Raw genomic sequence first — 25,705 nt, 5'->3', positions numbered from 1 at the left:
GGGTGCCTCTCAGGAACCTGATGATCAGGTCGTGCTTCCCTAAGGACTTACCGTCCACTGTATCATGGTGTGCCGCTATGGCGGCCACATACACTTTCAGGGTGGAGGGGGACAGCCATTCCTCCAGCCTCTCCTGCAGGAAGGAAAGCACTGACCAGACTGCGCATCTCTGAGGGTCTTCAGCTCGGGAAGAACACCAATTCGTGAACCGATGCCACTTCAGGGTATAAAGCTGCCTCGTGGAGGGAGCTCTGGCCTGAGTGATTGTGTCTACCACTGCTGGTGGTAGGCCAATTAGGTCTTCTGCGTCCCATCCAAGGGCCAGACGAGGAGGTTCCAGAGGTCTGGGCGAGGGTGCCAGATGGTGCCCCGTCCCTTAGAAAGAAGGTCCTTCCTCAGGGGAATTCGCCAGGGAGGGGCTGTCGCAAGCAGCATGAGATCTGAGAACCAAGTCTGGGTGGGCCAATACGGGGCCACGAGGGTGACCTGCTCCTCGTCCTCCCTGACCTTGCACAGGGTCTGTGCAAGTAGGCTTACTGGGGGGAATGCATACTTTCGCAGCCCCTGGAGCCAGCTGTGTGCCAGCACATCTGGGCTGAGGGGGGCCCCTGTCGGAGAATACCAGAGCGGGCAGTGGGAGGTTTCTCGGGAGGCAAATAGGTCTACTTGTGTTTTGCCGAACTGACTCCAAATCAGCTGGACCACCTGGGGGTGGAGTCTCCACTCTCCCCTGAGTGTCACCTGCCATGACAGCACATCTGCTGTGTGCCCGGGATGTGAGTGTCCCGCAGCAACCTCAGTTGCTGCTGACTCCATAGGAGGAGACGGTGGACGAGTTGCGACATGCGACATGAGCATAAGCCGCCTTGGCAATTTATATACGCTACTGTCGCTGTGTTGTCCTTCCAGACCAACACACACTTTCCCCGGATCAATGGCAAAAGCCTCCGCAGGGTGAGCAATACTGCCAGAAACTCGAGGCAGTTGATGTGCCAACACAGTCACGGTCCTGTCCAGGAGCCAGCTGCTACGTGCCCGTTACACACAGCGCCCCAGCCTCGCTTGGAGGCATCTGTCGTAATGACAACGCACCTGGACACTTGCTGTAGGGGAACTCCTGCCCGTAGAAATGCAAGGTCTGTCCAAGGGCTGAACAAATGGCGGCAGATCAGCGTGATGGACACGCAATGTGTGCCGCGGCTCCATGCCCATCTTGGGACTCGAGTCTGAAGCCAGTGCTGAAGCGGTCTTATATGCATCAACCCCAGTGGCGTGACCGGCGCCAAGGATGCCATATGCCCCAGGAGCCTCTGAAAGTGTTTCAGTGGAACCGCTGTTCTCTGCTTGAACGACTTCAGGCAGTTCAGCACCGACCGCGAGCACTCCCTCGTGAGGTGCTCTATCATCGAGACTGAGTCTAACACCATGCCAAGAAAAGAGATGCTCTGAACCGGGGAGAGCTTGCTCTTTTCCCAGTTGACCCGAAGCCCTAGCTGGCTGAGGTGCCTGAGCGCAGCTCCTGCATCACATCGGGATCAGGAATATCCATGTGCAGTTCCTTTAGTGCCTTGGCCTGGTGTACTTGCAGGAGGGCCATGGCATACAGGGCAGAGGCAGCCTGACCAGTGGCGCTGTATGCTTTGGCTGTCAGAGACGACGTCGTCCAACAGGCCTTGGAAGGGAGTGCCCTGTGTGCGCATAGCAACTCTCGAGAGTGGGCTAGAATCAGCCAGTCGTCAAGGTAGTTGAGTATGCGGACACCCACTTCCCTTAATGGGGCAAGAGCTGCCTCTGAGACTTTTGTGAAGACGCGAGGGGACAGGGACAGGCCAAAGGGGAGGACCTTGTACTGATACGCCTGGCCGTCGAAAGCAAACCGTAGGAAGGGTCTGTGTCGAGGTAGAAATGAGACGCCTGGCAAACTGAATCACGTAGCCGAGTCGGATGGTCCTGGCCAACCAATGCGATGGGTTGGAAAGCGCTAGCCACACGTCCAAGCGCCGTGCTAGGGGCACTAAGGGGACGATCATGTTTAACATACCTGTGGGTGGGGCCTTGCGGTGGGAGGGAGCAGAGGATGCCACGTCGAGGAGCCTCACTTCATTTCGAACTCGTGGCTGTGCTGAGGGGACCCTCGAAGCACTTATCTTGCTCCATGTACCCGGTGTCGGGGGAGTCAGCAACGGGGGAGGAGGGACTTTTTGACCGTCCTCATAGTCCGTCACAACCACCTGGCCATGGGTGTGAGTGTGGTGCGACCGGAGGCGCAAAGGTGGGGGGGCCCTCGTTCGCGGCGTCTAAGTTGCAGGTGCTCAGTTCCCAGTTGCCATGATAACGGCAGTCGTAAACACTAGCTATGTGACCCAGAGAGTGAGGAAACTGCTCTTTTGAGAATGTGGGGCGAACATAAAAGAAAAGGAAACCAAGGATTTACCTCCCGGCCCTCCACTGGGGGATGCTTTGGCCATCAGAGACAATGTCGTCCTACAGGCCTTGGAAGGGAGTGCCGGGCGATCCCACCAGGTGGCTGCGCTTTGCGGGCACAGATGCACAGCAACTGACTTATCCACCTGAGGGACCTCCGTATACCCGTGGGCCATCGAGGGTAGTGAGAGCGGATGAGCTGGGAGGTCGGTTTCAGGCAGAAAAAGGTGCCCTCCATGAACTTGTCAGCTCGTCGTGCACTTCCGTGAAGAAAGGGGCTTGGGGAGGGGGGGGGGTGCTGTGAGTGGTGCCCCAAACCCAGGAACCAATCATCTAGCCACGAGGGCTCAGGGGAGGGTGGAAGGTTCCACTCCAACCCGACACACGCGGCAGCCCGGGCAAGCATGGTGGTCATCTCGCCGTCAGACTCGAAGGTGGCAGCCCAGTCGAGTCCTCAGCATCTGACATAGCCAGTACGCACTCCGATGCAGCGATCGAGCACTCATCCCGCTCCGGAGCGCCGAAAGGGACACTAAGCTGGCCCTGGTGCAAGCTGGTCTCCTCTCGGAACTCACTGGGGGCAAATGAGCATGCTGGGGAATGGGAGGTCCAAGGGGATTCACCCGGCAGAGCCGCGCCCATTGAAGCCCCCAAATCGCCTACCCGGAGGTAAAAGACGAGGCGCGGGGGCGGCTAGAGTGGCTTTCCCCCGGAAGAAGGAAAGCCTCGACTGCAACATTGCCATGGTCATATTCTTGCAATGAGAACATGAACCATCCACGAACACTGCCTCCGTGTGATCGCTGCCCAGACACGTGAGGCAGCGCCCGTGGCTGTCGGAAGCGGAGAGATAGCGACCGCATCCAGGAATCATACAAAGACAGAAAGGCATCTTTATAAAGACGCATCTTTAAAAAGACGTTCAATGTCAATGTGTGTGCTCTAATAGAGAAAATATACTCTTTAGCAGGAATATACACTCTTTTAGCGCTGTTTAAGCGTCTAGGGGTGAAATCTGCACTCGTCGTGCAGAAGGAGAGAAAGCCGCTGGAAATGCGCCATATATCCAAAAGCATACGCTTCTTAAGAGGTGAATGGAACAGCAGTAGTATTCAGCTCGCTGATAGTACAACCGCTCAGCTCCGAGGAAAAAATCTGGATGAGTGGTTGCGAGCCAGTTCCTTTTATACACGTATGTCCGGGGGAGTGGCATGCAAATTCCACTCGCAAATTCTCATTGGCCTTTTCTCAAAGATCTGAGGTGTTCGGGGCTCTCAAGAGTGACCCCTAGTGTCACTACATCGACACAACGTCGAGTGAGTGACAGAAGGGGAACATACTGAATATAGTCTAGATAGTTTGGTTACTGAAAAAAACATTGTAAGAAATGTTTGAGTTTACACTGAAATATCGGTAACACTTTACAATAAGGTTCCATTTATTAACATTAGTTAACAACATTAGTTAACATGAACTAACAATGAACAATACTTATTAAGCATTTATTAATCTTAGTAAATGTTAATTTCAATATATATTAATATTTTTAAAATCAAAATGTGTATTTGTTGACATTAGATAATGCACTATGAACTAACAATGAACAATTGTAATTTTCTTAACTTAAATTAACAAAGATTAATAAATGCTTTAAAAAAACATATTGATAAGAGTTTGTTCATGATACTTAATGCATTAACTAATGTTAATGAATAGAACCTTATTGTAAAGAGCTACCGAAATATCTTTTGATTGCAGGCTTTGGTATCTTGCCAGATCTGAGCAAAGTTTGAAACCTTGTTAAGAACTTTTCTGAAACTGTAGAGGAGACATTTGTAATCACTAGGCTATGGTATAAAAATTTAAAACACAGGAATCTTATGTATAAGGTTTTGATATTAAGGAGATCTCATTAGTGATTTTTCTTTCCAATGGGATGCATTGAGATTGAAAGTGTGCCTTTATGGGATATCCTGCTGTGCACAGCAGCTTTTTAAGTGTGTATTTAACTGTGGGTGTGTATGTGTTTGTGTGCAAATGAGTTGCATGTATCTCATGCAGAGGTGGGTAGAGTAGCCAAAAACTGTACTCAAGTAGAAGTAAAAGTACTAACATAAATAATTACTTGAGTAAGAGTAAGAAAGTATTCAATTAAAAGAGTACTCAAGTAGTGAGTAACACGTTACTTTCACAAATGACATAATTGACGTTAACTCCCCAATATTCCATTACATAATACACATTTAACATGTATTACAGAATTATTATTATTATTAATGGAAATTCTGTCATCGTTCACCATCATGTTGTTCCAAACCCGTATGACTTTCTTTCTTCCATGCAACACATTAAGGAGATATTAGACAGAATGTTGGCCTTGGTCACTATTTAATTTCAGTGAATGAGTTTTTTTTTCCCCCATATTTTGAAAGTGAATGGTGACCAAGACTGTCAGTCCCTAACATTCTGTCTAACATCTTTTGTGTTCCACATAATACAAAGCGTCTTACTGGTATGGAACAACATGAGGGTTAGGAAATGATGACAGAATATTAAATTATGGCTGAGCTATCACTTTAAAGAGATAGTTTACCCAAAAATGAAAATTCTCTCATCATTTACTCACCCTCATGCCATCCCAGATGTGTATGACTTCCTTTCTTCTGCAAACACAAATATTTTTTTAAATAATATTTTAGCTCTGCAGGCCTTTGATGCTCAAAAAAGCACATAAAGGCAGCATAAAAGTAATCCATAAGACTCCAGTGGTTAAATCCATATCTTCAGAAGTGATATGATAGGTGTGGGTGAGAAACAGATCAATATTTGTCATTTTTTGCTAGAAAGAAGGGGGCGATATGCAGAGAAGTATGTGAATCACCAAAAACACAAGAAGAATGTGAAAGTGATCTGTTTCTTTGTTTCTCATCCACACCTATCACATTGCTTCTGAAGATACTGATTTAACCACTGGAGTCTTATGGATTACTTTTTAGCTGACCTATGTGATTTTGTTTAGCTTTAAAATGTTGCCACCCATTCACTTGCATTGTATGGACCTACAGAGCTGAGAAATTCTTCTAAAAATCTTCATTTGAGTTCAGCAGATGAAAGAAAGTCATACACATCTGGGGTGGCATGAGGGTGAGTAAATAATGAGAATTGTAATTTTTGGGTGAACTATCCTTTTAAGGGCACTTGTCAGATCTGGATGAATTTGTCAATAAGAAGAGAGGTTTGGAAACATTTCTAGTAATTATTACAGTGAAAACGTGAAAATGTCCCTCAAGGACATTATATATAATGCTGAAATATAAACCAAAGCAAGATCATGCCTTCTTTCACTATTTCATAGCTTTTAAAGTCCTGTGTAGATTCTTATTTCAGTGTAGTTACAGTTTTCAGTGTCATAAGTATTTAGATCATTAGTTCTGTACAGCAGTACCACCACTCTCTAAATGCAGAGTACGCCTAGTGCGTAGGGCACCAACCCCGGTCCTGGAACACTCACTGTGTCTGAAACAGCCCCCTATCCACTATATAGTGCACTATTTCTGGTGTCTGCCATTTTGTAGGAGTGTCTGAATCTGAGTGAGCCACTCATTCTCTACTTTTGTTCACTCATTCTTACCCACAGTGCACTCTAATTTCGAGTGTACATTTGATGTACACTTGACAGTGGTTATTTGCCCACAAACCACCACGGGGAAGACGTACGAGCTGGGAGTTTACTGCTTCCTTCACTCCTGCAATGTTTTATTTCATGCTAAATGTAGTAAATTACTTTTTGACAAATCATTACTTGATTAAAATAACATAACATATAGAGACACAAAACATACAGACACATTTTAAAATGTACTCTTTATCTGATAAAATGTGTTTACTCTTTATATTAACACACAGTATATATTAAAAATGACTGAATGACTAAGAATAAAGATGTATTTTATTAATATATTATTTAATAAGAATAACAAGTAAGGCCCAAGTATTTTAAAATTTCATATGTGACGTTGTTTCTGCAACAGCCCCAGAACTCCAACACTCGGTGTATAGTCAGCGTCCGAATTCACTCATTTCGTTCACTTACTGTTGAGATATAGTACACTAACTGCCATTCACTATATAGGAAATAGTGAATGAGTGAACAATTGCGGACACAGCCAGTCTCTCTTTGCCATACGATTGCCTCGCGCCCGCACATCTCACATGTGTGTGCCCCATGCACCTCGCTGTGCACGCGCAGAAATGCTGTCTGTTCACACTCCAATTGTCAATCAAGCAAATGGCAGTGATGTACACTTAACTTGGATGTTTACATGAATTTATACAGTTAATCCGCCTGAAGTAGCTGCAATAGTTGCCAGTACCCCCATGAGGGTGCGGGGTAAATGCGTAAATACTGCTCATGACATGCGGGACGCGGGACAAAGCGCACTGATATATTGCTGCACTGATTTAAAAATGTACACTTAAAAACTGGTGTCATAAGAGCCCAGTTACATTATCACTCTGAAAATGACCATCTCATTACACAGAAAAGCCCATGTTAGCATTAGAGCCAAACCTTACAGCGTGCTGCCTTAAGTTGGAGCTGTGATTTTAATCTTGATATATCAGCTTGTCTTGGTGTTAAATGAAGGCATTGCATGACGAAACTATTATTTTTTTCACTGTGAGGAGCAAAGAAAGTGTTTCACTTTGAAGAGTTTGATGCTGCAGCAGTGATTGAGTGACAGTCTGGGACAGCGGCTCAGCGCGCGCAGCTGTGTGAATTTCCGCAGTCGTAAAAGTCCCATTCAATAATCTCTCAATAAATTACACATTAATTAAAATTAAACCCAGTAATGTAGCGACAGGAACGCCACCCATTGTAAAGAAGCAAAAGTAAAAAAAAAAAAATCATTCAAAATTTACTTGAGTGAGAGTAAAAAGTACCCACTTTTAACCTACTCTAAAAGTAAAAATTTTTTTTCAAAAAGTTACTCAAGTAAATGTAACAGAGTAAATGTAGTGGGTTACTACCCACCTCTGATCTCGTGAGAGCATAATTTGTATGTGCTTATACGAGTACCCCACTGGATGTGATAATGAGCCACTCACCTGAGACTATGTGAAAATGCTGGGATATCCCCCAGGACATCCTTCTCCCTAGCCATCTCTACACAGGGAGTTGACCCTGTTATGCCTTCCTCAGCTTGAGTGTGCACAGACGTTATTTGCAGATTATCACTTGGTCAATGGCTCAATTGATTGCACACTGAGAATTTGTGCTGAACCCTCTTAAAATGAATTCCCCATTAAACGTCTGAGCATCTACATCAAGCATTGTCACTCTAGTGGACTGTCCTTTTTTAGCTGCCCTATTCACTTTTCACTTTAGGAATATTTTGCAATGCACAGACTTTACAAACATGCTTGTCCTTAAAGTCCAAGTAAATGACCTTGAACCTCCAGTAAAACCCAGAGGAACGTAAAAGTTTTGTTACTCAGAAGTTGGTCTTTCATAGCTCATAAGACTTCATGGAGTTTCAGTAGTTTCTTTTAAGCATAAACTTTGTCTCAGATGTTTCAAAATACCTTGGGAGAAATAAGAATAGGCAGATGAGACATTTTAAAGAGTATGGAGCTATATAAAATGACTGTGGATAGCGCAGTTCAGATAATTTTGCCTTGGAAGTATTAGGTGAGAAATATTTGAGTTCATTTTAAATTATCCATCTTTTGATTGCAGACGCTGGTATCTTGTCAAATCTGAGCATAAAGGGAAGTTCTCAAATTGACAGCCAACTTGACCAATAAAGACATATATATATATATATTTAGGAGAAATAGAATGTATACCAATGACATTGCAAACAGCTAGACATTTCAGTCTTGTATCAGACAGTGGTGGATAAAATGGGAGGGAGTTGGGAGCTCCGGTGTTACTTAATAGAGACTGTGGTTGCTGACATTGTTGTGGAAAAATTCTGCTGAAGCTTTGGCATGCTTATAAATAAAAGGCTAATCTTTGCTGTTTATAGGTTATAGGCTGTATATAATCGTATTAAAGTTTCTAAATTTTCCCCCATGACTCACGTGACTGGAGGGTATCATCTCTTCTTAAACACATTAATACACACAGGCAGACACCTGCAAGTGCAATGAGTCACAAATGATTTCCCATAGCATTCATACGGAGGCAAATCATTTGATAATACTGACAAAGATAGATTAGCTGGCTAAAATTGGAGATGATGAAGGAAGAGGTTCATAATTCTGTTATGCCATGGCATCATGACAATGCTGTAGGTGACCATGAGTAAGGGATAACATCATTCATCATAGAATGTACCTTGATAATCCTTTTACACATTCAAATTTGACCCTGTTTTTCTCTCAAAAAGGACTCACATTTTGAAAGTTAAAAGGTTATCCTCTTAGTCACCCAAACATGTTTTTCGGTAATCTCAGTCTGCACATCCATGGTCCACCCACTGTACATTCACTGACCGTCGATGTATATTGAAAAGAAAAAATAGAAAGTGAAACAGAAAGTGTTCCCAATTTAGGATGTGAATACTTATCTAATTTGTAATCTTTGAAATTATATTTTGAAGACGTAATACTTCAATATTTTTCATACTTTTTTAGGAAAATTACTGTTTTTACACTAACTTAATGCATTTAAATTCAAACATTAATGAGAATTATATGAGGCTTAACAGATGCTTAAATGTCGATTTTGACGAAACTAGGTTTTAATAGAGTTATTGCATGCTTTCTACAACTCCAACAAAGTCAGAACGTCATACACACAATAACAGAGAAAAATGCATTGTCTTTCACTTGGGTAAAATCATTTAAATATATATTACCACATTCTCAAGCCCAACCTTTCTCTCTCTCTCTCTCTCTCTCTCTCTCTCTCTCTCTCTCTCTCTTTAATTGCCTTTACATGTACACAGAGCTTAAAGTGAGATAGTTCACCCAAAAATTAAACTTCTGTCATCATTTCCTTATACGATTTTTATATAGTAAGATAATTTCCTTATATTCCCAATAGACTTATATGGACTTTAAGTACAACTTAGTCAAAGCACCAATGTTGGATTTCTCCTGTGGTTCTTAGATGAAAGGTTCATACATTAGAGCTGAGTTTACAGTGAATATTTACACTATTTTAATCCAATATGTTTTTACCAGTATGTAAGATCTTCATTAAACAAGGTTCTTCTTTTTTTTTTTTTTTTTTATGGAATAGCTTACCCAAATCATAATTTCCTCTCTCTCATTTTGTTCCAAACCTGTATGACTTGGACACAAAAGGATATGTTAGGCAGAATATTAGGGATTGAAAGCCTCTGTCACCATTTCCTTTCACTGTATGGAAAAAAAATGCAATAAAAGTGAACGGTGACTGAGGCTGAACGGTCTGCCTTCTGTCTCCTTTTATTTTAAACTATCCCTTTAATAATGGATTTTTTTCTTCAATTAATTATTTTTTTGTCTTACAGATTTTGGCCATCATCTCTATCTTATTCATTGTGCTCTCCACTATCGCTTTGTCCCTTAACACCCTCCCGGAACTGCAAGACACAGACGAGTTTGGTCAGACTACCGATAATCCCCAGCTGGCTCATGTGGAGGCCGTGTGCATCGCTTGGTTCACCATGGAGTACCTTCTTCGCTTTCTTTCCTCACCAAACAAATGGAAATTTTTCAAAGGTCCCCTGAATGTCATCGACCTGCTGGCCATCCTACCATATTATGTCACAATATTCTTGACAGAGTCCAACAAGAGCGTCTTGCAGTTTCAGAATGTACGGCGGGTGGTACAAATCTTTCGAATAATGCGAATTTTGCGTATCCTCAAACTGGCACGTCACTCTACTGGGTTGCAGTCACTGGGGTTTACACTGCGACGAAGTTACAACGAGCTGGGCCTGCTTATACTCTTCTTAGCCATGGGCATCATGATCTTTTCCAGCCTAGTTTTCTTTGCAGAGAAGGACGAGGATGATACCAAGTTCAAGAGCATCCCTGCCTCCTTCTGGTGGGCCACTATTACCATGACCACTGTGGGATATGGGGACATTTACCCCAAGACACTTCTGGGGAAGATTGTTGGTGGCCTCTGCTGTATAGCAGGAGTGTTAGTCATTGCTCTGCCCATTCCCATCATCGTCAACAATTTCTCAGAATTCTACAAGGAACAAAAAAGACAAGAGAAGGCCATCAAGAGACGTGAGGCTCTTGAGCGAGCCAAACGCAATGGCAGTATAGTGTCCATGAATGTTAGAGAAGCATTTTCACGTGGTGCAGAGCTTTTGGATGTGGTGGTCATGGATAAGAGTGAAAGAACCCAGGACAACCATCTCTCACCCAGTCGGTGGAAGTGGTCATCTAAGCAGGCAGCATCTGAGACCAGTTCAAATCATTCCTTTAATCCAGACCAAGGTTCCCCGAGCAAGGCAAGGGCCTCTAGTCCACAGAGGCTTAATGCACAGAAACTGGAAGAAATGTACAACCAGATGGCTAAGACTCAGTCACAGCCCAACCTGAACACCAAAGACAGAAGCTCATCTCAAGCAGGACATAGAAGGAATGAGATTGAGCTAGAAGCCTTGCCAGGTCAAGATGGTGACCCACTAAATGGGGGTCGCGAAGGGGTGGTAGACATGAAAAGTCTGTCCAGCTTCGACAGTTATATCAGCTGTGCAACAGATTTTCAAGAGAACCCACGATTCCCCTACAATCCCACAGGGGGCTTGTCCCTCCCAGAGGGCTCTCGGTTCTCCCACAGCCCTGGTTCAGGCCTCTCTAGTCGGGTCAGTGTGAACCCAAGCCTGCAGACCACCATGGAGCATGAGACCATGCTTACATCACCTTGTTCTGGTGCTAAACTTCTTAACACTGATGGTTCACGAAAACCAGGTCTGCTTGGAAGCTCTCAGAAAGTGCATTTGGTTAGGGTGAATCATCGCAGTTTTGGTGAGACCTGCCCATCGGGCGGTCCTCTATCCGACAACTCTCTTCTCTCCGATAACTCCATCCTAAGTCCAGAGGTGTCGGTCTACACAACAGCCAGCAGCAGGACTCCACCAAAGACACCTGAAAGGAAGGCATTCACCCCTGCGGTCTTCACTTTCTATGATGCATCTATTAGTAAGTACATTGATGCCGACACGGATGACGAGGAGCACTTGCGTGAGGGTGGTCAGTCAGAGCGTCTGCTGGGTTGCCTGAGCTCCAAGCCTCATCTCGGTGGTTACCAGGGGGGCAACAACCATTTGGAAGCTGCCCAGAGGCTGCTAGGTCAGAACTGCCTATTCCCATTGGGAAGTAGCCCAAGTGTTGGTCACGAGAACCACGTGGCTTCAGAGAACTTGCAGAGGCCCAAAGGGGACAGGGGAAATTCCAATACATTTGATAAGGGCCTCTGAGGCCTTAGAGTTGTGAAAAACTCTGAAAGGAGTCCAAGAAGGAATAGAAGGCCAAGGACATTGGAGAAAGCGGAGACTAATGTACAATGGAGAATCATTATACAAGGGGGCATACCCTGGTGACTTTATGTGGGTGAGTTCACTGGAAAACAGTGGTCCTGTTACATAATTATGGAACAGGATCTAGAGGATGTACCATTGCCTACATCTCTTGCCTTTTGGTCCTGCATTGGTCCATCACAGGGGTAAGATACAGCCAGAACAAATCAGGCCAAACAAATCTTGTTTGAGACAAGAACAGGATTTAAGCTTAACTAACTTGAGGCTGAAAACTTACCATTCAAGTGCAGGTATGTGTGGTAAATTAAAGGGGACAGTCCGTCACTGCCCACATTAACTAGTCACTGTCTAGAGCCCACCTTAAAGATTAAAATTAGAGACAAAGTACATGTAAAACCCTGTTTACTAGTGCACCCCTTCCCTGTCCCCTGATAAACTTGCCTTACTTAACTGCAGTTATGGGTCAGCATACAGTATGCGTGCTTGTGTGCAAGCGTATATGATTATAGGGAGGGCTGATAGTATGATAATGTGCACGTACTGTATATGATAACTATGACATTCCTACACACATACTCACTCTCCAGAATATATTCACATACTGTTTGAATCTTGATTTATTTATTTTTATATATAGACATGAAGATTATTATCCTTAGAAATGTTACATATTTCTTGTCATATTTACCGATAAATGAATAAATTGTTTATTGTTCCATCGGAAGAGACCAAAATCTGTTCATATTTTCCTCCCCTCATGTTCATTTACTAACATGTCATCCCTTATTTATTGTATTTTTTTCTGGTATGGCAAAATTTAGTAAAAAAAAACAAATGGTTTAAGAAAGTAATGGAACAAGATACAACTCATGTTCAATGTTTTCTCACAAAACACCCATGCTTATGATTGCATATTACAAAAAAATAAAATAAAAATAGCACATGCACATTGGCAACCCACACAGATGCAACAATGAGAACTATATTGAATGGACAACACATACCTCACCCTGTTGTTACCAGTGATAAACTTTCGAAAAACTTCAGGTCAATTCAACACTTCAGTTCGATTTAACAATTTCATAGCAGAGGATGCTGTCTCAGACACAAATATTTCTGAATAAAAGAATAAATATAAATATATATTTCTATGGTATTTTTTAAAATGATCATATAAAGTAAGGTAGATGGTCTAATACTTTTGCTTTGCCAGTGAGAATGTTTATTTTGAAATATTTGATTTAGTATAACGTTTTAAGGGACCTTTTGTGTCTTCAATTATTATTAAAGCTCAAAGTACACGGCTTGACCAAGATGATGACCAGTTTGTCCAGTTCTACTTTTGAATGATGGATGATTTAAAACTTATCACTTTTGATAGAGAACTCTGTAAAACAAAATGTAATGCTTGGCCATGTTTTCCTCCAAATTTGACACACACTGCACAAACTTCCTTATCCTTAAAAGATTATATCCTTATCGCCAACATCCCTGTCCTAACTATTCTATAATCACACAAACACAGTCCAGCATGTACACACAGGTATGTAGAAGCTGTCCTGAAGATGACTATATCCAGTTTGAAAACTGGGATAGAGAGGGCTAAATTAGATCAAAAACATTCACTCAATTGCATCCATCAACAAATACCATCACTGAAAAGTCACATTGTTAGAATGTACTTCTCTCTCAGAATATGTATGTGTGTGTGTGCCCATGTGTTATCTAGGGAGCGAGAAGATGATCAGGAAAACTCGGCCTCTAGTGAGTCTTGGGAGAGTGTATGCTTCCATCCCTGTCTCAGCAATTTAGCTGAGTTGAACTGAAGTGTGAACGGAATACCAATTTCTGCAAGAGCCAGTGAGAAAGGCGTGTATGGGAGGCAGACAGAAAAAAATAGAAGAGAGAGGGCTCTTCTTCTCTCTGCTCAATATGGAATAATTTATGATTGCCATGATGTGTACCCTTACATTAATAGAGCGAGATGAAACTGCTTTCAGAGAGTTAAAGTCCCTTGCTCTGGTTGTAGTCTTGTATGTGGATTTTATAATGTCCATGAACTTTCGATTGTGGGATTCTCATTTAATACTCTATTTATTGCTTAGATTTAAATGGAGAGAACATAATTACTGAAATGTTACTTTACTGAAGCCATTCAAAACTCTCTCTTTCGTGTATCTGTTTGGCTGTGGGGCCCTGAGACACTGGTTTCTTGTGATGATCCATGGGTGAATCTCATGCCCAGGTAATATTTCATTATAAATTTAAAATATACTGTATATATATATATATATATATATATAATATTATATTATATTTTGCATAAGGAAAACAAAGCCTGTATTAGGACCTTTAAGAGATTTTGTCTTATGGCATCATTTTCATGACAATTAAGCACACTGACTTGATTTCCTTAAATGACCTTTATGTTTTACTCATTATTCTCAGTGATGATTCATTTTAGATTCTCTTTGCTGCAATACAGTCATGAAAATCATCCTGTACGTAATGATATACATACATCTATCCAGTATATACATACATGCATACATAGTGTATATATATATAGAGAGAGAGAGAGAGAGAGAGAGAGAGAGACAGACAGACAGACAGACAGACAGACAGACAACAAATAGATAGATAGACAGATAGATGTAACAATGGGGGAAAAAATCTTAATGTTACTAAACAGGCTTCATTTTCTTAATGCAAAATATATATATATATATATATATATATATATATATATATATATATATATATATCTTTTTTTTTTTTTTTTTTTTTTTTTTTTGCGTGTGTGGTGAAATATGACTTGAACATGTTCTTGGCAGGTTTATGTGAAATGCACCCCAATATATTCCATGTTAATTGCCCAGTCAGTCATGTCAGAATTAGAATATGTTGTCTTATTGCTGTTATGTTCTGCAGATGTCATTCTATATAATGTCCCATGGGAAACACACAAAGTGCAGTGTTCTTAGAGCATTTACAAAGACTAGAATGAAATATGTAGGGGCGATTATTTGGGGAATATATATTTTTTTAGACACTATAGTCAACAAACAGTGATGACAATCAGTAATTTCAGTCCAATGTCAGTGTCTTATTGGATGGTCTGATGGCATTAAAGGTGTTTTGTATAAAATGCCCACCCACATGTTAGTGCAGGTTGTAATCCATAATGGTATATTAATAAAATCCTTCAAATTAAGTGGTATTCAAATTTGCTCAAAAATGTGTCAAACTGATGATGCTTCCAGCATCAACATGGGCACTGTTTGAAAATGAATGGATTTTGTGATGTTTATGTTATTTTTGGTTTACAGTCACAGTCAATGTATTAGATAATTGGAGCTTTGAATTTTAATTGAGTTTACTATGAGAGGATTTGTGATGATTAAGGGTTTATATGCTTCTTATTTAAACTGGATAGCACAAGTGAATTCTTTCATTTATTAGATTTTTTCTGTTGTCTTCTTATAAAATTGTTCAGTAACTAGAGGTATGAATAAGAAAGTATTTCATAAAAATAAATTAACGTAAACATTCAAAGAGTTTCCAGGGAACTTAAAAAACAGAAAGCACTGTTTACAATCCCTCCCTCGCCCCCTAAATCTTCTACAATGTTGTTTGTAGGTCTTTGTTTTGTAATCTTTCTACCTGTTGACTTTCTATGCCGTTATTTCTGTACGTGTGTTATGTTGTTTAATGCATGTCGTACCTCTGAAGCTGTAACTTGTTCTGTATGTGACGAAAGCCAATTCCTCCTGGTCTTGTATAGGAAAAAGAGCCAAAAATGTGTCAAAATATCCTGAAATCTTTTGATTTCTTTGCAGTATGAAGAAGAGATTTCCCCTACCCCCTTGGTTGGCTGGAAAATCAAATAAATTATACAGATGATTCATTTTACCTTGAATGTATTATTCCGGTGTTGTCTACATTAGCTTTTGAAAGAAGTAATTCTTTGCTGTTAACACGAAAATTAACTTATGTCATTCTAAACCTGCATGATTTTCTCTCTTCTGTGGAACACAAAAGAAGATGTTTTGGAAAAACCCATTTTCAAATTGAATTTGAATTTGAAAATCATATGAGTCTGGAATGACAACAGTGATTATGATACATCATGATATAAAATGATGACAGAATTCTCATTTTTGTACTAAAAGGATGATCATTAGCAGTAATAAGGAGTCATTTATAAAAAATAAAAAAATGTGAACTAATATGGAATCTTTTCTTGCTAATGAATTATACATCATATTATTCAGCATACAAGTGTGGAGCAGGTGGGAGCGTTACCAAATATCATAGGCGTAGATATAGGTAGGGATGATAGGGACATTTCCCTACCAACTTTCAGAAATTTGCAAATGTGCCGACCAACAAAGGTCCTTAAAGGTTATAATTATTCATGTGTAAATTATTGTCCTACCTCTTCTGAAGCAGTGCATAAACGGTGTCGTCACATGGCACCTGTTACTTTTCTCAGCAATGTTCAGGATACACCAGATCACAGTCATTTCTAAGATTTTTACAAATAATTTTATGGAGATTACAAGGGCGGATTTCCATTGGTATCTTACATCCAATCCTTGAAATTAATAGATTTAAACAAGCATACTTTTCGTGTACAAATGTTTCATGTCTAAGTAAAAAATTTGTTTTGCATGCAGCCCAATGGAGGATTCTTCTTATTTGGCCAGTAAGCGCCCTCTTGATGAAGACACCTTAAAATTTGAACATTTGTGTCAGAGGTGCAGGATTTTAAGATGCCAGTATAAATCTCAATAAATGTTTTATTTTGCACATTGAACATCGGGATAAATTGGAAAATAATGTTTTGTCAAAAAAATAAGGCATTTGCGATCAAAAATGTTATTAGCTGTAGGCTAAGCCTAAAGCCTACTTTGTTCAGGAAGCCTACTTTTTCAGATTAAAAATGTAAGTGCATATAAATAAGCAATATGAGAAAAGATGTGGGAGTCAGGGGAGTTGAAAAGCAGAAAGTGGGGGAAAATGTAAATGCTCCGTTCTCCCCATAATTCATAAGTCATTTTGTAAATTGTTCATTTATACTACCCTTTGTTTTGATCTCCATTTGTTTAATGCTGGATAAAACATTTTAGCGAAATTTACTTTATGTCCCTTGGATATCATTTTCTCGAGGCAAATCTTCTTGAAAAACATAACAATTGATTTTGACCCATTAATCTTAGGTTTATCGCATAGCATATTGCTGTCACATTATCCAAGTTAATCGCATATCACATATTTCCTCCTAACTGTGCAGCCCTAGTGGTCAGTTCTTAATTTGTTTATTCTTTAGAGAAAAAAAAAGTAATATTTATTATGGTGATGCAGAGAAATAAGAAATGAGACTTGTGAGGTAATAATGCTATTTTGCCTATATTACTAGACTATATTTCTTGCATTTACTTAATACCAACATTTTGAATATGATCCTTGCAATATGTCCCTACCAACTTTCAAACCAAATCTACACCCTTGCCACATATTGTTCTATCTGCTCATTCTACCATAATTCCTTCAGTGATCAAGTATGAAATTACATTTCACTTGGTTAAGATTAATGTGTGAGTTAAATGAAGAGAAAACTGTGTATAGTAGGACAGGAACAGGAAATCTCAGCGACGGACCCGTCTCCACACCCCTCTGCACTGAGAATTCCCCACGGCCTGCCACTGCAGAGATAACCTCCTAAGAGCGAGAATGTGATGGTGAGACTGAAAGAGTGATGGGGAGAGATATAGAAGGAGACAGATAGAGTGGTGCATGGGTACATCCAGCTGTTGTCCTTGAAAATAGCAAGATAGAAAGGTTTCAATTCTACTTTCATGATAACTGTTTTTTAAAACAGCATTTTTGACTTATATTAAATATATTAATTATTGTACATATATATATATATATATATATATATATATATATATATATATATATATATATATATATATATATATATAAATAATCTATAAAAAACTGGCAATGTACAAACAAGCCAATGTCATTAGGCTTTTATATTTAGCCTAGATTAACAAGCAATTTGTAAATCTCTTAAAGAAAAAAATAATTAATTAATTAATAAAAGAATTATAAGGCTCTGGAGTGTTCTAAATGAGTGCACAGGCCTGTTAGAAGGGCCCTTAACCAGCACAGGAGGTTTTATAAACAAGCTCTTGCATAATTAGAGATGTTTTATGGTTCCCTCTAGTGGCAGAAGTGGAAGATTGCAGCAAGATCTGTGTCATGAGAAACCTGGCCTAGCTCATATAAGGAAACTCAATGTTGATTATTCTGGAAAATGTATTTTATTTTCGCCTTGTCCTGATAAAGATTATACATGTAGTTAGGGGATTAAACTACATATAGACATAAAATTAAAGGAATATTCTGTGTTCAATAAAAGTTAAAGGGGTCAAGTCATGTTTCTTTTTCCTTCATTGTATTATTTTCCTCGAGGTTCACTTATGTTATATTTATTATTATTATTATATTTATTTATTTATTTATTTATTTGCACAAACATTTTTCCATCCTGTCTCTGGCCCTCTGTCTGAAACACTTGAGCTGTGTCCCAAATGACACACCAGTCTTATTATAGTTTTGGATTTTTAATTTAGTTTTTATTTCTATTTTATATTCAATTTGTCATTACAGTTTAGTTTAGATTTCATTAGTTTTCACAATTTGTCTGTTAGTTTAAGTTTAGTTTTCATTTTCTCAGTGTTTTTTGGTTTCAGTTTAGTTCCACATATGTATTTCATTAAATTAATATAAATCATTACTAAATTAATCTTTGGAGAGTATACAATTAAAGGAATAGTTCACCAAAAAAAATTAAAGTTCTCTAATAATTTACACAACCTCATGCCATCCTAGATGTATATGACTTACTTTCTTCTGCTGAACACAAATGAAGATTTTTAGAATATCTCAGCTCTGTAGGTCCTCAAAATGCAAGTCAATAGGGGCCAAAACTTTGAAGCTCCAAAAAGCACATAAAGGCATCATAAAAGTTATGCATACGACTCCAGTGGTTAAATCCATGACTTTAGAAGCGATATGATAGGTGTGAGTGAGAAACAGATAAATATTTAAGTCCTTTTTTACTGTAAACCTTGACATCAGCAGTCTCCTTGGCAATCATTATTTCAAGCTCGATTATATTTCCTAGCACCATCTAGCACTCTGAACTGTACTAGTAAGCTTGAGATCATGATTGTTCCTGTAGACTGCAAGTGCATGATGTACAGTGAAAAAGGAGTTACATTTTGGTCTGTTCTCACCAAAAACAGATTAGATTACTTCAGAAGACAAGGACAAACGCCTTTATGTTTTCTAAGATATGAGCAATCAAAAAGTGTCCCTGTTTTTTTTTTTTTCAAAACTAGTCCCATGTCAACGTATAATTTTGTGGATATATTTTCAAACAAGTGTGTATTTTAACATTTATTTCAATGCCTTGCCCCACAGATATTCGTTGCGAGTGCACTGCTTGCTGTTGGCGAGGCGACTCAAAGTATTTTCTGTAGTAACTGACAGAATCTGTGACTAAGTTATAACAGTCCATTTAAAACGTTTATTCAGAAAGGCATCTCTGCTGTAACCCTTCCTGCGTGGTGCTTTCCCCATCCCTTGAACAGTAGCGTTGGCCCTGGGCAAGAGCTGGTGGCTGACACTCCACGCACACCTCATGCCCCTCCTTCAGGTACCGCATCCAGCGAGTATGCGGAGTGATACTGCGCTGACAACCCACCGTCAGAGAGGTGAGTTCAAACTCCACACAGTAACTGATATGTACACATACACACATAAAATGTACAATAAAATACACACATTAAAATTTAAATAATTAAAAACTTTAAAACAAAAAAGTTATTGTGATCTTTAGTCACAAATAAAATTGACAATTACAAATGGCTGGTAACCTGCTAAGAAAGTACTGTGGTAATACCATGCTACTGACTGATTACTAGGCTATATTCATGTGCCATGCTACTCCATGGTACAGCCATGTTATATCATTTTTTGATGGCAGTTGTCTTTTGTATTTTTTTTTTTTTTTTATTGGGTGGGTTGAAAGATCTGACCCTGTCATATTGTTTGTGTCTGAAATCTCCCTCTTTTTCCAGGCATTTCCATAGCCGCCAGTGGTGATGAGAGCTGGGACTATAAAAAATAGAAGACAGAGAAGTAGGTCAAAGTCTATAGAAGAGAGATTTTAATGCATGTGTGCCCACACACTTCAACTGCAAGTTTCTCATTCACTTGTTCAAGGTAAATTACTGCATACTTAATACTTAGAAGAGGAAGTCTTATTACAGTTTTACAGTTTAGAAGATATAGAATCATACACATGATTCAACATGATTACAGTGCTTCATTTGATTACAGTTTTAAACAATCTAGTTGATAATGTGATTGTGAGATAAAGATAAATGTTAGATAAGATAAATGTTAGACAAGTTTTAGATCTTAGAAAAAGAGATGTAATGTATGCCGTGGAATCAATCCAAGATTAACAAATCAATAGAATGAATATTGTTGTATAAATCTATGAATCATTATATATATATATATATATGTCACTCCCAGTTATTTGTATTATAGATCAAATAGGTTGAACTTAGACCAGTGAAGAGTTAAGGCAGGCATCACACATACTTTATTGTTCATACTTAGGGTTAGGGGCTTGTTCTAACCCCTTAACTCTAATTATTAAAATGTATTTCAAGTCTCTCTGGAATACTCAATTCTGATTGGTCAATCATGCCATCCAGCAGTCAAATATTTTGGAAAAATAACCCCACATCCGTGGATAAAGTTGTATCTCACCGGTCATCCAGATTTTGCGAGTCATCTTTCCTTCTTCTCGTATCACTCTGCGAAGTAAGTTATAAAGTAATTTCAACTCAAATCAATATATAATGTCCATTTATTTGGCAAGTAGACGTGTAATAAGCAGGATAATGAGCATCAAACGGTCATTTTCGCTATATAAACACCCACAGAACTCCAGTGCAAACAGAAGTTGAATTCAGCAGTTTCTAGAGACTCCACTGTCTCTTTTCTTCTCACATAATAATAATAATTACTCAAATCATTATTGCATGTCTTTTTAATTACTTATTTTGCAAATAGACATAATAAGCAGAATAATCTACAGTCAGCTGCTAATTATCACAAAATAAACCCCTTAGGTTGATACAAGACTATCCTTGATCATCCTGTTGGGTTTATTTTACAATAATGACCAGCTGACTGACTTATGCCTTAGTGCATAACTCATTTTAAAAGGTGTGCTATTACTTTTCTAAGTGATTGGACTCGATTTTTGCGAGCTATGTTTAGGGTGGTTTCTTTAGACTTAGGCTAGTAAGGAACTACTAAGAAACAGCCCAGAACATTATAGAAATCACCCTGCAGTGCTACCAAAACAGTCAAAACACCTAAGAAACCACAAAGCAACACACTGACAACCACTACAACATCCTAGCATTGTGATGTTTTTGTAATTAAATATAAAAATCTAGTCCATTCTTGATTAAGCAATGTGACATTGATGGGTTATAACAGTATATAGACATGGCTAAGGTAGTTAAACAGTTAAAAGAGCCAAAATTGGGCAATCACTGTGTCTGAGGCTTACCAAGTGACTGCAGGCAGGGTCCCTGCTCGTTGTGGTACTCAACACAGCCTGCAGTCTGCTGTTGAGATGGACAGGATTCACCACCACTACGTGCCTTTTGAATCACCTGCCTCTATCTGGTGTGCAGTGTAGGCTTACTTGACTCCAGACAGCCAGACCAAACATTCCATTCACTCACCACACAGGAAACAGCACGGATACAAACAAACACACGTAGCAATAGTAATGAAAACAGCAATGAAAAATGTATTAAGTAAAACAGGCAAAGACTGTCTGAAACTGATATGTATATATACACTGGTGGCCACAAGTTAGGAAAAATGTACAGATTTTGCTCTTATGGAAAGAAATTGGTACTTTTATTCACCAAAATGGCATTCAACTGATCACAATGTATAGTCAGGACATTAATAATGTGAAATTACTATTACAATTTGAAAAAAAATGTTCAGAACTTCTTAAACTACTTCAAAGTGTTCTCATCAAAAAATCCTCCAGGTGCAGCAATGACAGCTTTGCAGATCCATGGCATTTTAGCTGTCAGTTTGTCCAGATTCTCAGGTGACATTTCACCCCACACTTCCTGTAGCACTTGCCATAGATTTGGCTGTTTTGTCAGGCACTTCTCACACACCTTATAGTCTAGCTGATCCCACAAAAGCTCAATGGGGTTAAGATCCATAACACTCTTTTCCAATGATCTGTTGTCCAATGTCTGTGTTTCTTTGCCCACTCTAACCTTTTCTTTTTGTTTTTCTGTTTCAAAAGTGGCTTTTTCTTTGCAGTTCTTCCCATATGGCCTGCACCCCTGGGTTTTCTCTTTACTGTTGTACATGAAACTGGTGTTGAGCGGGTAGAATTCAATGAAGCTGTCAGCTGAGGACATATGAGGCATCTATTTCACAAACTAGAGACTCTGATGTACTTATCCTCTTATTTAGTTGTCCATCTGGCCTTCCACATCTCTTTCTGTCCTTGTTAGAGCCAGTTGTCCTTTGTCTTTGAAGACTGTAGTGTACACCTTTGTATGAAATCTTCAGTTTTTTTGGCAATTTCAAGCATTGTATAGCCTTCATTCCTCAAAACAATGATTGACTGACGAGTTTCTAGAGAAAGCTGATATTGACCTTAAGACATGCCAGTCTATTGCATACTGTGGCAACTCAAAAACAAGCACAAAGACAATGTTAAGCTCCATTTATTGAACCAAATAGCAAATATGTTTGATATAATGGCAAGTGATTTTCTAGAACCAAATTAGCAATTTAGCATGATTACTCAAGGATATGGTGTTGGAGTGATGGCTGCTGGAAATGGGGCCTGTCTAGATTTGATCAAAAATGACTTTTTTCAAATAGTGATGGTGCTGTTTTTTACATCAGTAATGTCCTGACTATACTTTGTGATCAAGCTGAATGCCACTTTGGTGAATTAAAGTACCAATTTCCTTCCAAAACAGCAAAATCTGTACATTATTCCAAACTTTTGGCCGCAAGTGTGTGTGTATATATATATATATATATTATTATTATTATTATTTATTTTACTTATGTATTTTTTCATTTTTATGACCACAGACAAATGTATTTGTCAATGACCTATTTTCGATTCATGGATCCCCTCCTATTATTGCAGTTGATTGAACAAGTAAAAGATTATCGGACTTGAAACATAACTTAAAAGTACAGAATGAAGTAAAAACAAATTCTTTTGTATTTTGTATGCATGCAAACAAGCATTGTATGTCCTAATATTAATTGTCAAGATCCATGGAATTAGAATTTTCAGGCAAATTTCATGTTCATTATCAACTTCACTCTAAAGATCCAGTTCTTTGAAAACTTTTTCCAATCCTTTAGACTTTTAAATAATAAAAAGGAGCAACTTTTGTAAAAATTAGGCTACGAAACATAAGTTTCTGAAACCCCTATAAACTATATTTTGAATGGAAGTATGCTGTAATCCATTATTCATTATAGTTGTGCCAAATGTACATGCTTCCGGACATTAAAATTTGGAAAAAAAGGAAAAACTAATAACAACTAAAATATATTTTCCTTAAACATGCATATGAATTTCAACCTAAAATCTTGTCCATGTTATCTATGACCAGCTATGTACCTTATATATTTTAAACTTGCTTATTTTGCAGTAACATTTCTATACCTTCTATCTGTAGCTATGTACAAGTCCTTATATTTTTACTACAAAAACTTCTTACATTGTATTTTATCTTGTTTTTCAGTAAAAATATCACAACATCCTTAAAGCATGTTAAATTCAAATGTAATATATAAATCTTGTTTTCAGAGAAATCTTTAAAAACAAAAACAATTGCGAGGTTCACGCTTAAAAGAAGAAAAAATGTAATTGATTCATTGTTGTTTTACACATGAATATCATGAAATTTTAATATATCTGAAAATATCCTTTGTCTGCCATTTTGCTTATCAAGTAAATGTATCTTATTTTAAGGATGTTTAGATATTTTTACTGGAAAACAAGAAAAAACCTGATAATTTTTTTTATTTTATTTTTTGTAGTGCTGCAATAAAATCAGATCTTAAAGATCATATAAAGTGTGACCAAAAGATGAAATTCTCTGATACACCAATTTCAAGATCTAAACAATTATTTTCAGTTAATCCTGAGAAAGGGAGTATTTAAACAGTGTCTTAGGGAATGAAATAGCTAGTACAGAACCAGGGCAACCAGCTTGGCTGTCTCACTCATTCTCCTATACACGCACTTACACTCCTGTCTGCGGATCGTGTTGAGACCACGTACCAAGCCCATAGACGGTGAGTTGGTGCTCATTACAGGTTCCAGAGGGGCACTGGGCCGTCTCTTTGCTCTAGAGTTCACTAAATATGGTGCTGAGGTGGTGCTGTGGGACATCAATGGAGAAACTAATGAGGAGACAGCCAAGCTGGTGAGAGAACAATGGGGCAAGGCACATGCGTAAACAGTGGATGTGACAAACCGAGAAATGGTGTACCACACAGCGGACCAGGTGCAAAAGGAGGTGGGAAGAGATGTAACCTACCTAGTGAACAATGCTGGGGTGGTGGCAGGCGAGAGAATCCTGGACTGCCCCGATGCCATGGAGGAGAAAACCCTGAAAGTCAACTGTCATGCCCTCTTTTGGGTAAGATTGTGAGGGATGGATGAATGTATAATATAACTTCATAGTGTAAGCTTCTTTGTTAAAAGACGAGACACCTCAAGACTCAAGATGACATAAGATAAATGGCTTAAAGGAATAGTTCACCCAAAAATGAATATTCTCTCATCTTTTACTCACCCTTATTCCATCCCAGATGTGTATGACTTTCTTTTATCTGCTGAACTTAAATGTAGATTTTTAGAAGAAGATTTCAGCTCTTTTGGTCCATACAATGCAAGTAAATGGGTGCCAAAATTTTGAAGCTCCAAAAATCACTTACGTCAGCATTAAAGTAATCCATAAGACTCCAATGGTTAAATCCATGTCTTCAGAAGCAATATGATAGGTGTGGGTGAGAAACAGATCAATATTTAATTATTATTATTTTTATTTTTTTTACTGTAAATTCTCCTCCCTGCACAGTCAATCACCACTTTAACTTTCACATTCTTCTTCTTTTATTTTTGGTGATTCACATTCTTCATGCATATCACCCCCTATTGGGTAGGGAGAAGAATTTCTAGCAAAAAAGGACTTTAATATTGATTTGTTTCTCACCTACACCTATCACATCACTTTTGAAGATATGAATTAAACCACTGGAGTCGTATGGATTACTTTTATTGATTACTTGCATTGTATGGACCTACAGAGCAGAAATGTTCTTCTAAAAATCTTCATTTGTGTTCTGCAGAAGAAAGTAAGTCATTCACATGACTTGATGGCATGAGGGTGAGTAAATGATGAGAGAATTATCATTTCTGGGTGAACTATCCTTTAAGGGTGAATCTCACTAAAACATGTCAAGGTCACATTTCACCCATTTCAAAACTTAATTCATTAAGATTTTTTTTGCATTGATGCAATTTTGCATTGTTACAATATTTTTATGACAATTAATAGGTGGTCATTCTCACTACAGTATTCGAAGTTTTGGTGTATTACAGT

At 39.0% G+C, this 25,705-nt stretch overlaps 1 protein-coding gene and 1 pseudogene across 2 annotated transcripts in view; one reads left to right on the top strand and one right to left on the bottom strand.

Moving 5' to 3' along the window:
• Positions 1-14,292, top strand: part of LOC127449427 (potassium voltage-gated channel subfamily B member 1-like) — a 48,303-nt gene extending 34,011 nt beyond the window's left edge. Inside the window, exons 2-3 of one of the 2 annotated variants that reach the window (XR_007898738.1) lie at positions 9,927-11,988; positions 13,645-14,292. Coding sequence is in view for 1 of the 2 variants with exons in the window: in XM_051712839.1 (XP_051568799.1) it covers positions 9,927-11,855 (1,929 nt within the window). In the remaining variant the exon portion in view is untranslated. Of the gene's footprint in view, positions 1-9,926; positions 12,567-13,644 lie in introns of those variants that run through there. The other variant, XM_051712839.1, reaches the window with a different exon arrangement.
• Positions 14,293-17,520: 3,228 nt separating this feature from the next.
• Positions 17,521-24,489, bottom strand: LOC127448805 (somatomedin-B and thrombospondin type-1 domain-containing protein-like; annotated as a pseudogene).
• Between the last annotated feature and the right edge of the window lie 1,216 nt (positions 24,490-25,705).

Source organism: Myxocyprinus asiaticus, chromosome 12, assembly GCF_019703515.2.
Source record: "Myxocyprinus asiaticus isolate MX2 ecotype Aquarium Trade chromosome 12, UBuf_Myxa_2, whole genome shotgun sequence".
Classification (NCBI taxonomy): domain Eukaryota; kingdom Metazoa; phylum Chordata; class Actinopteri; order Cypriniformes; family Catostomidae; genus Myxocyprinus; species Myxocyprinus asiaticus.
Note: the sequence above shows the minus strand (reverse complement) of the source record. Positions and strands in the feature narration are given on the sequence as shown.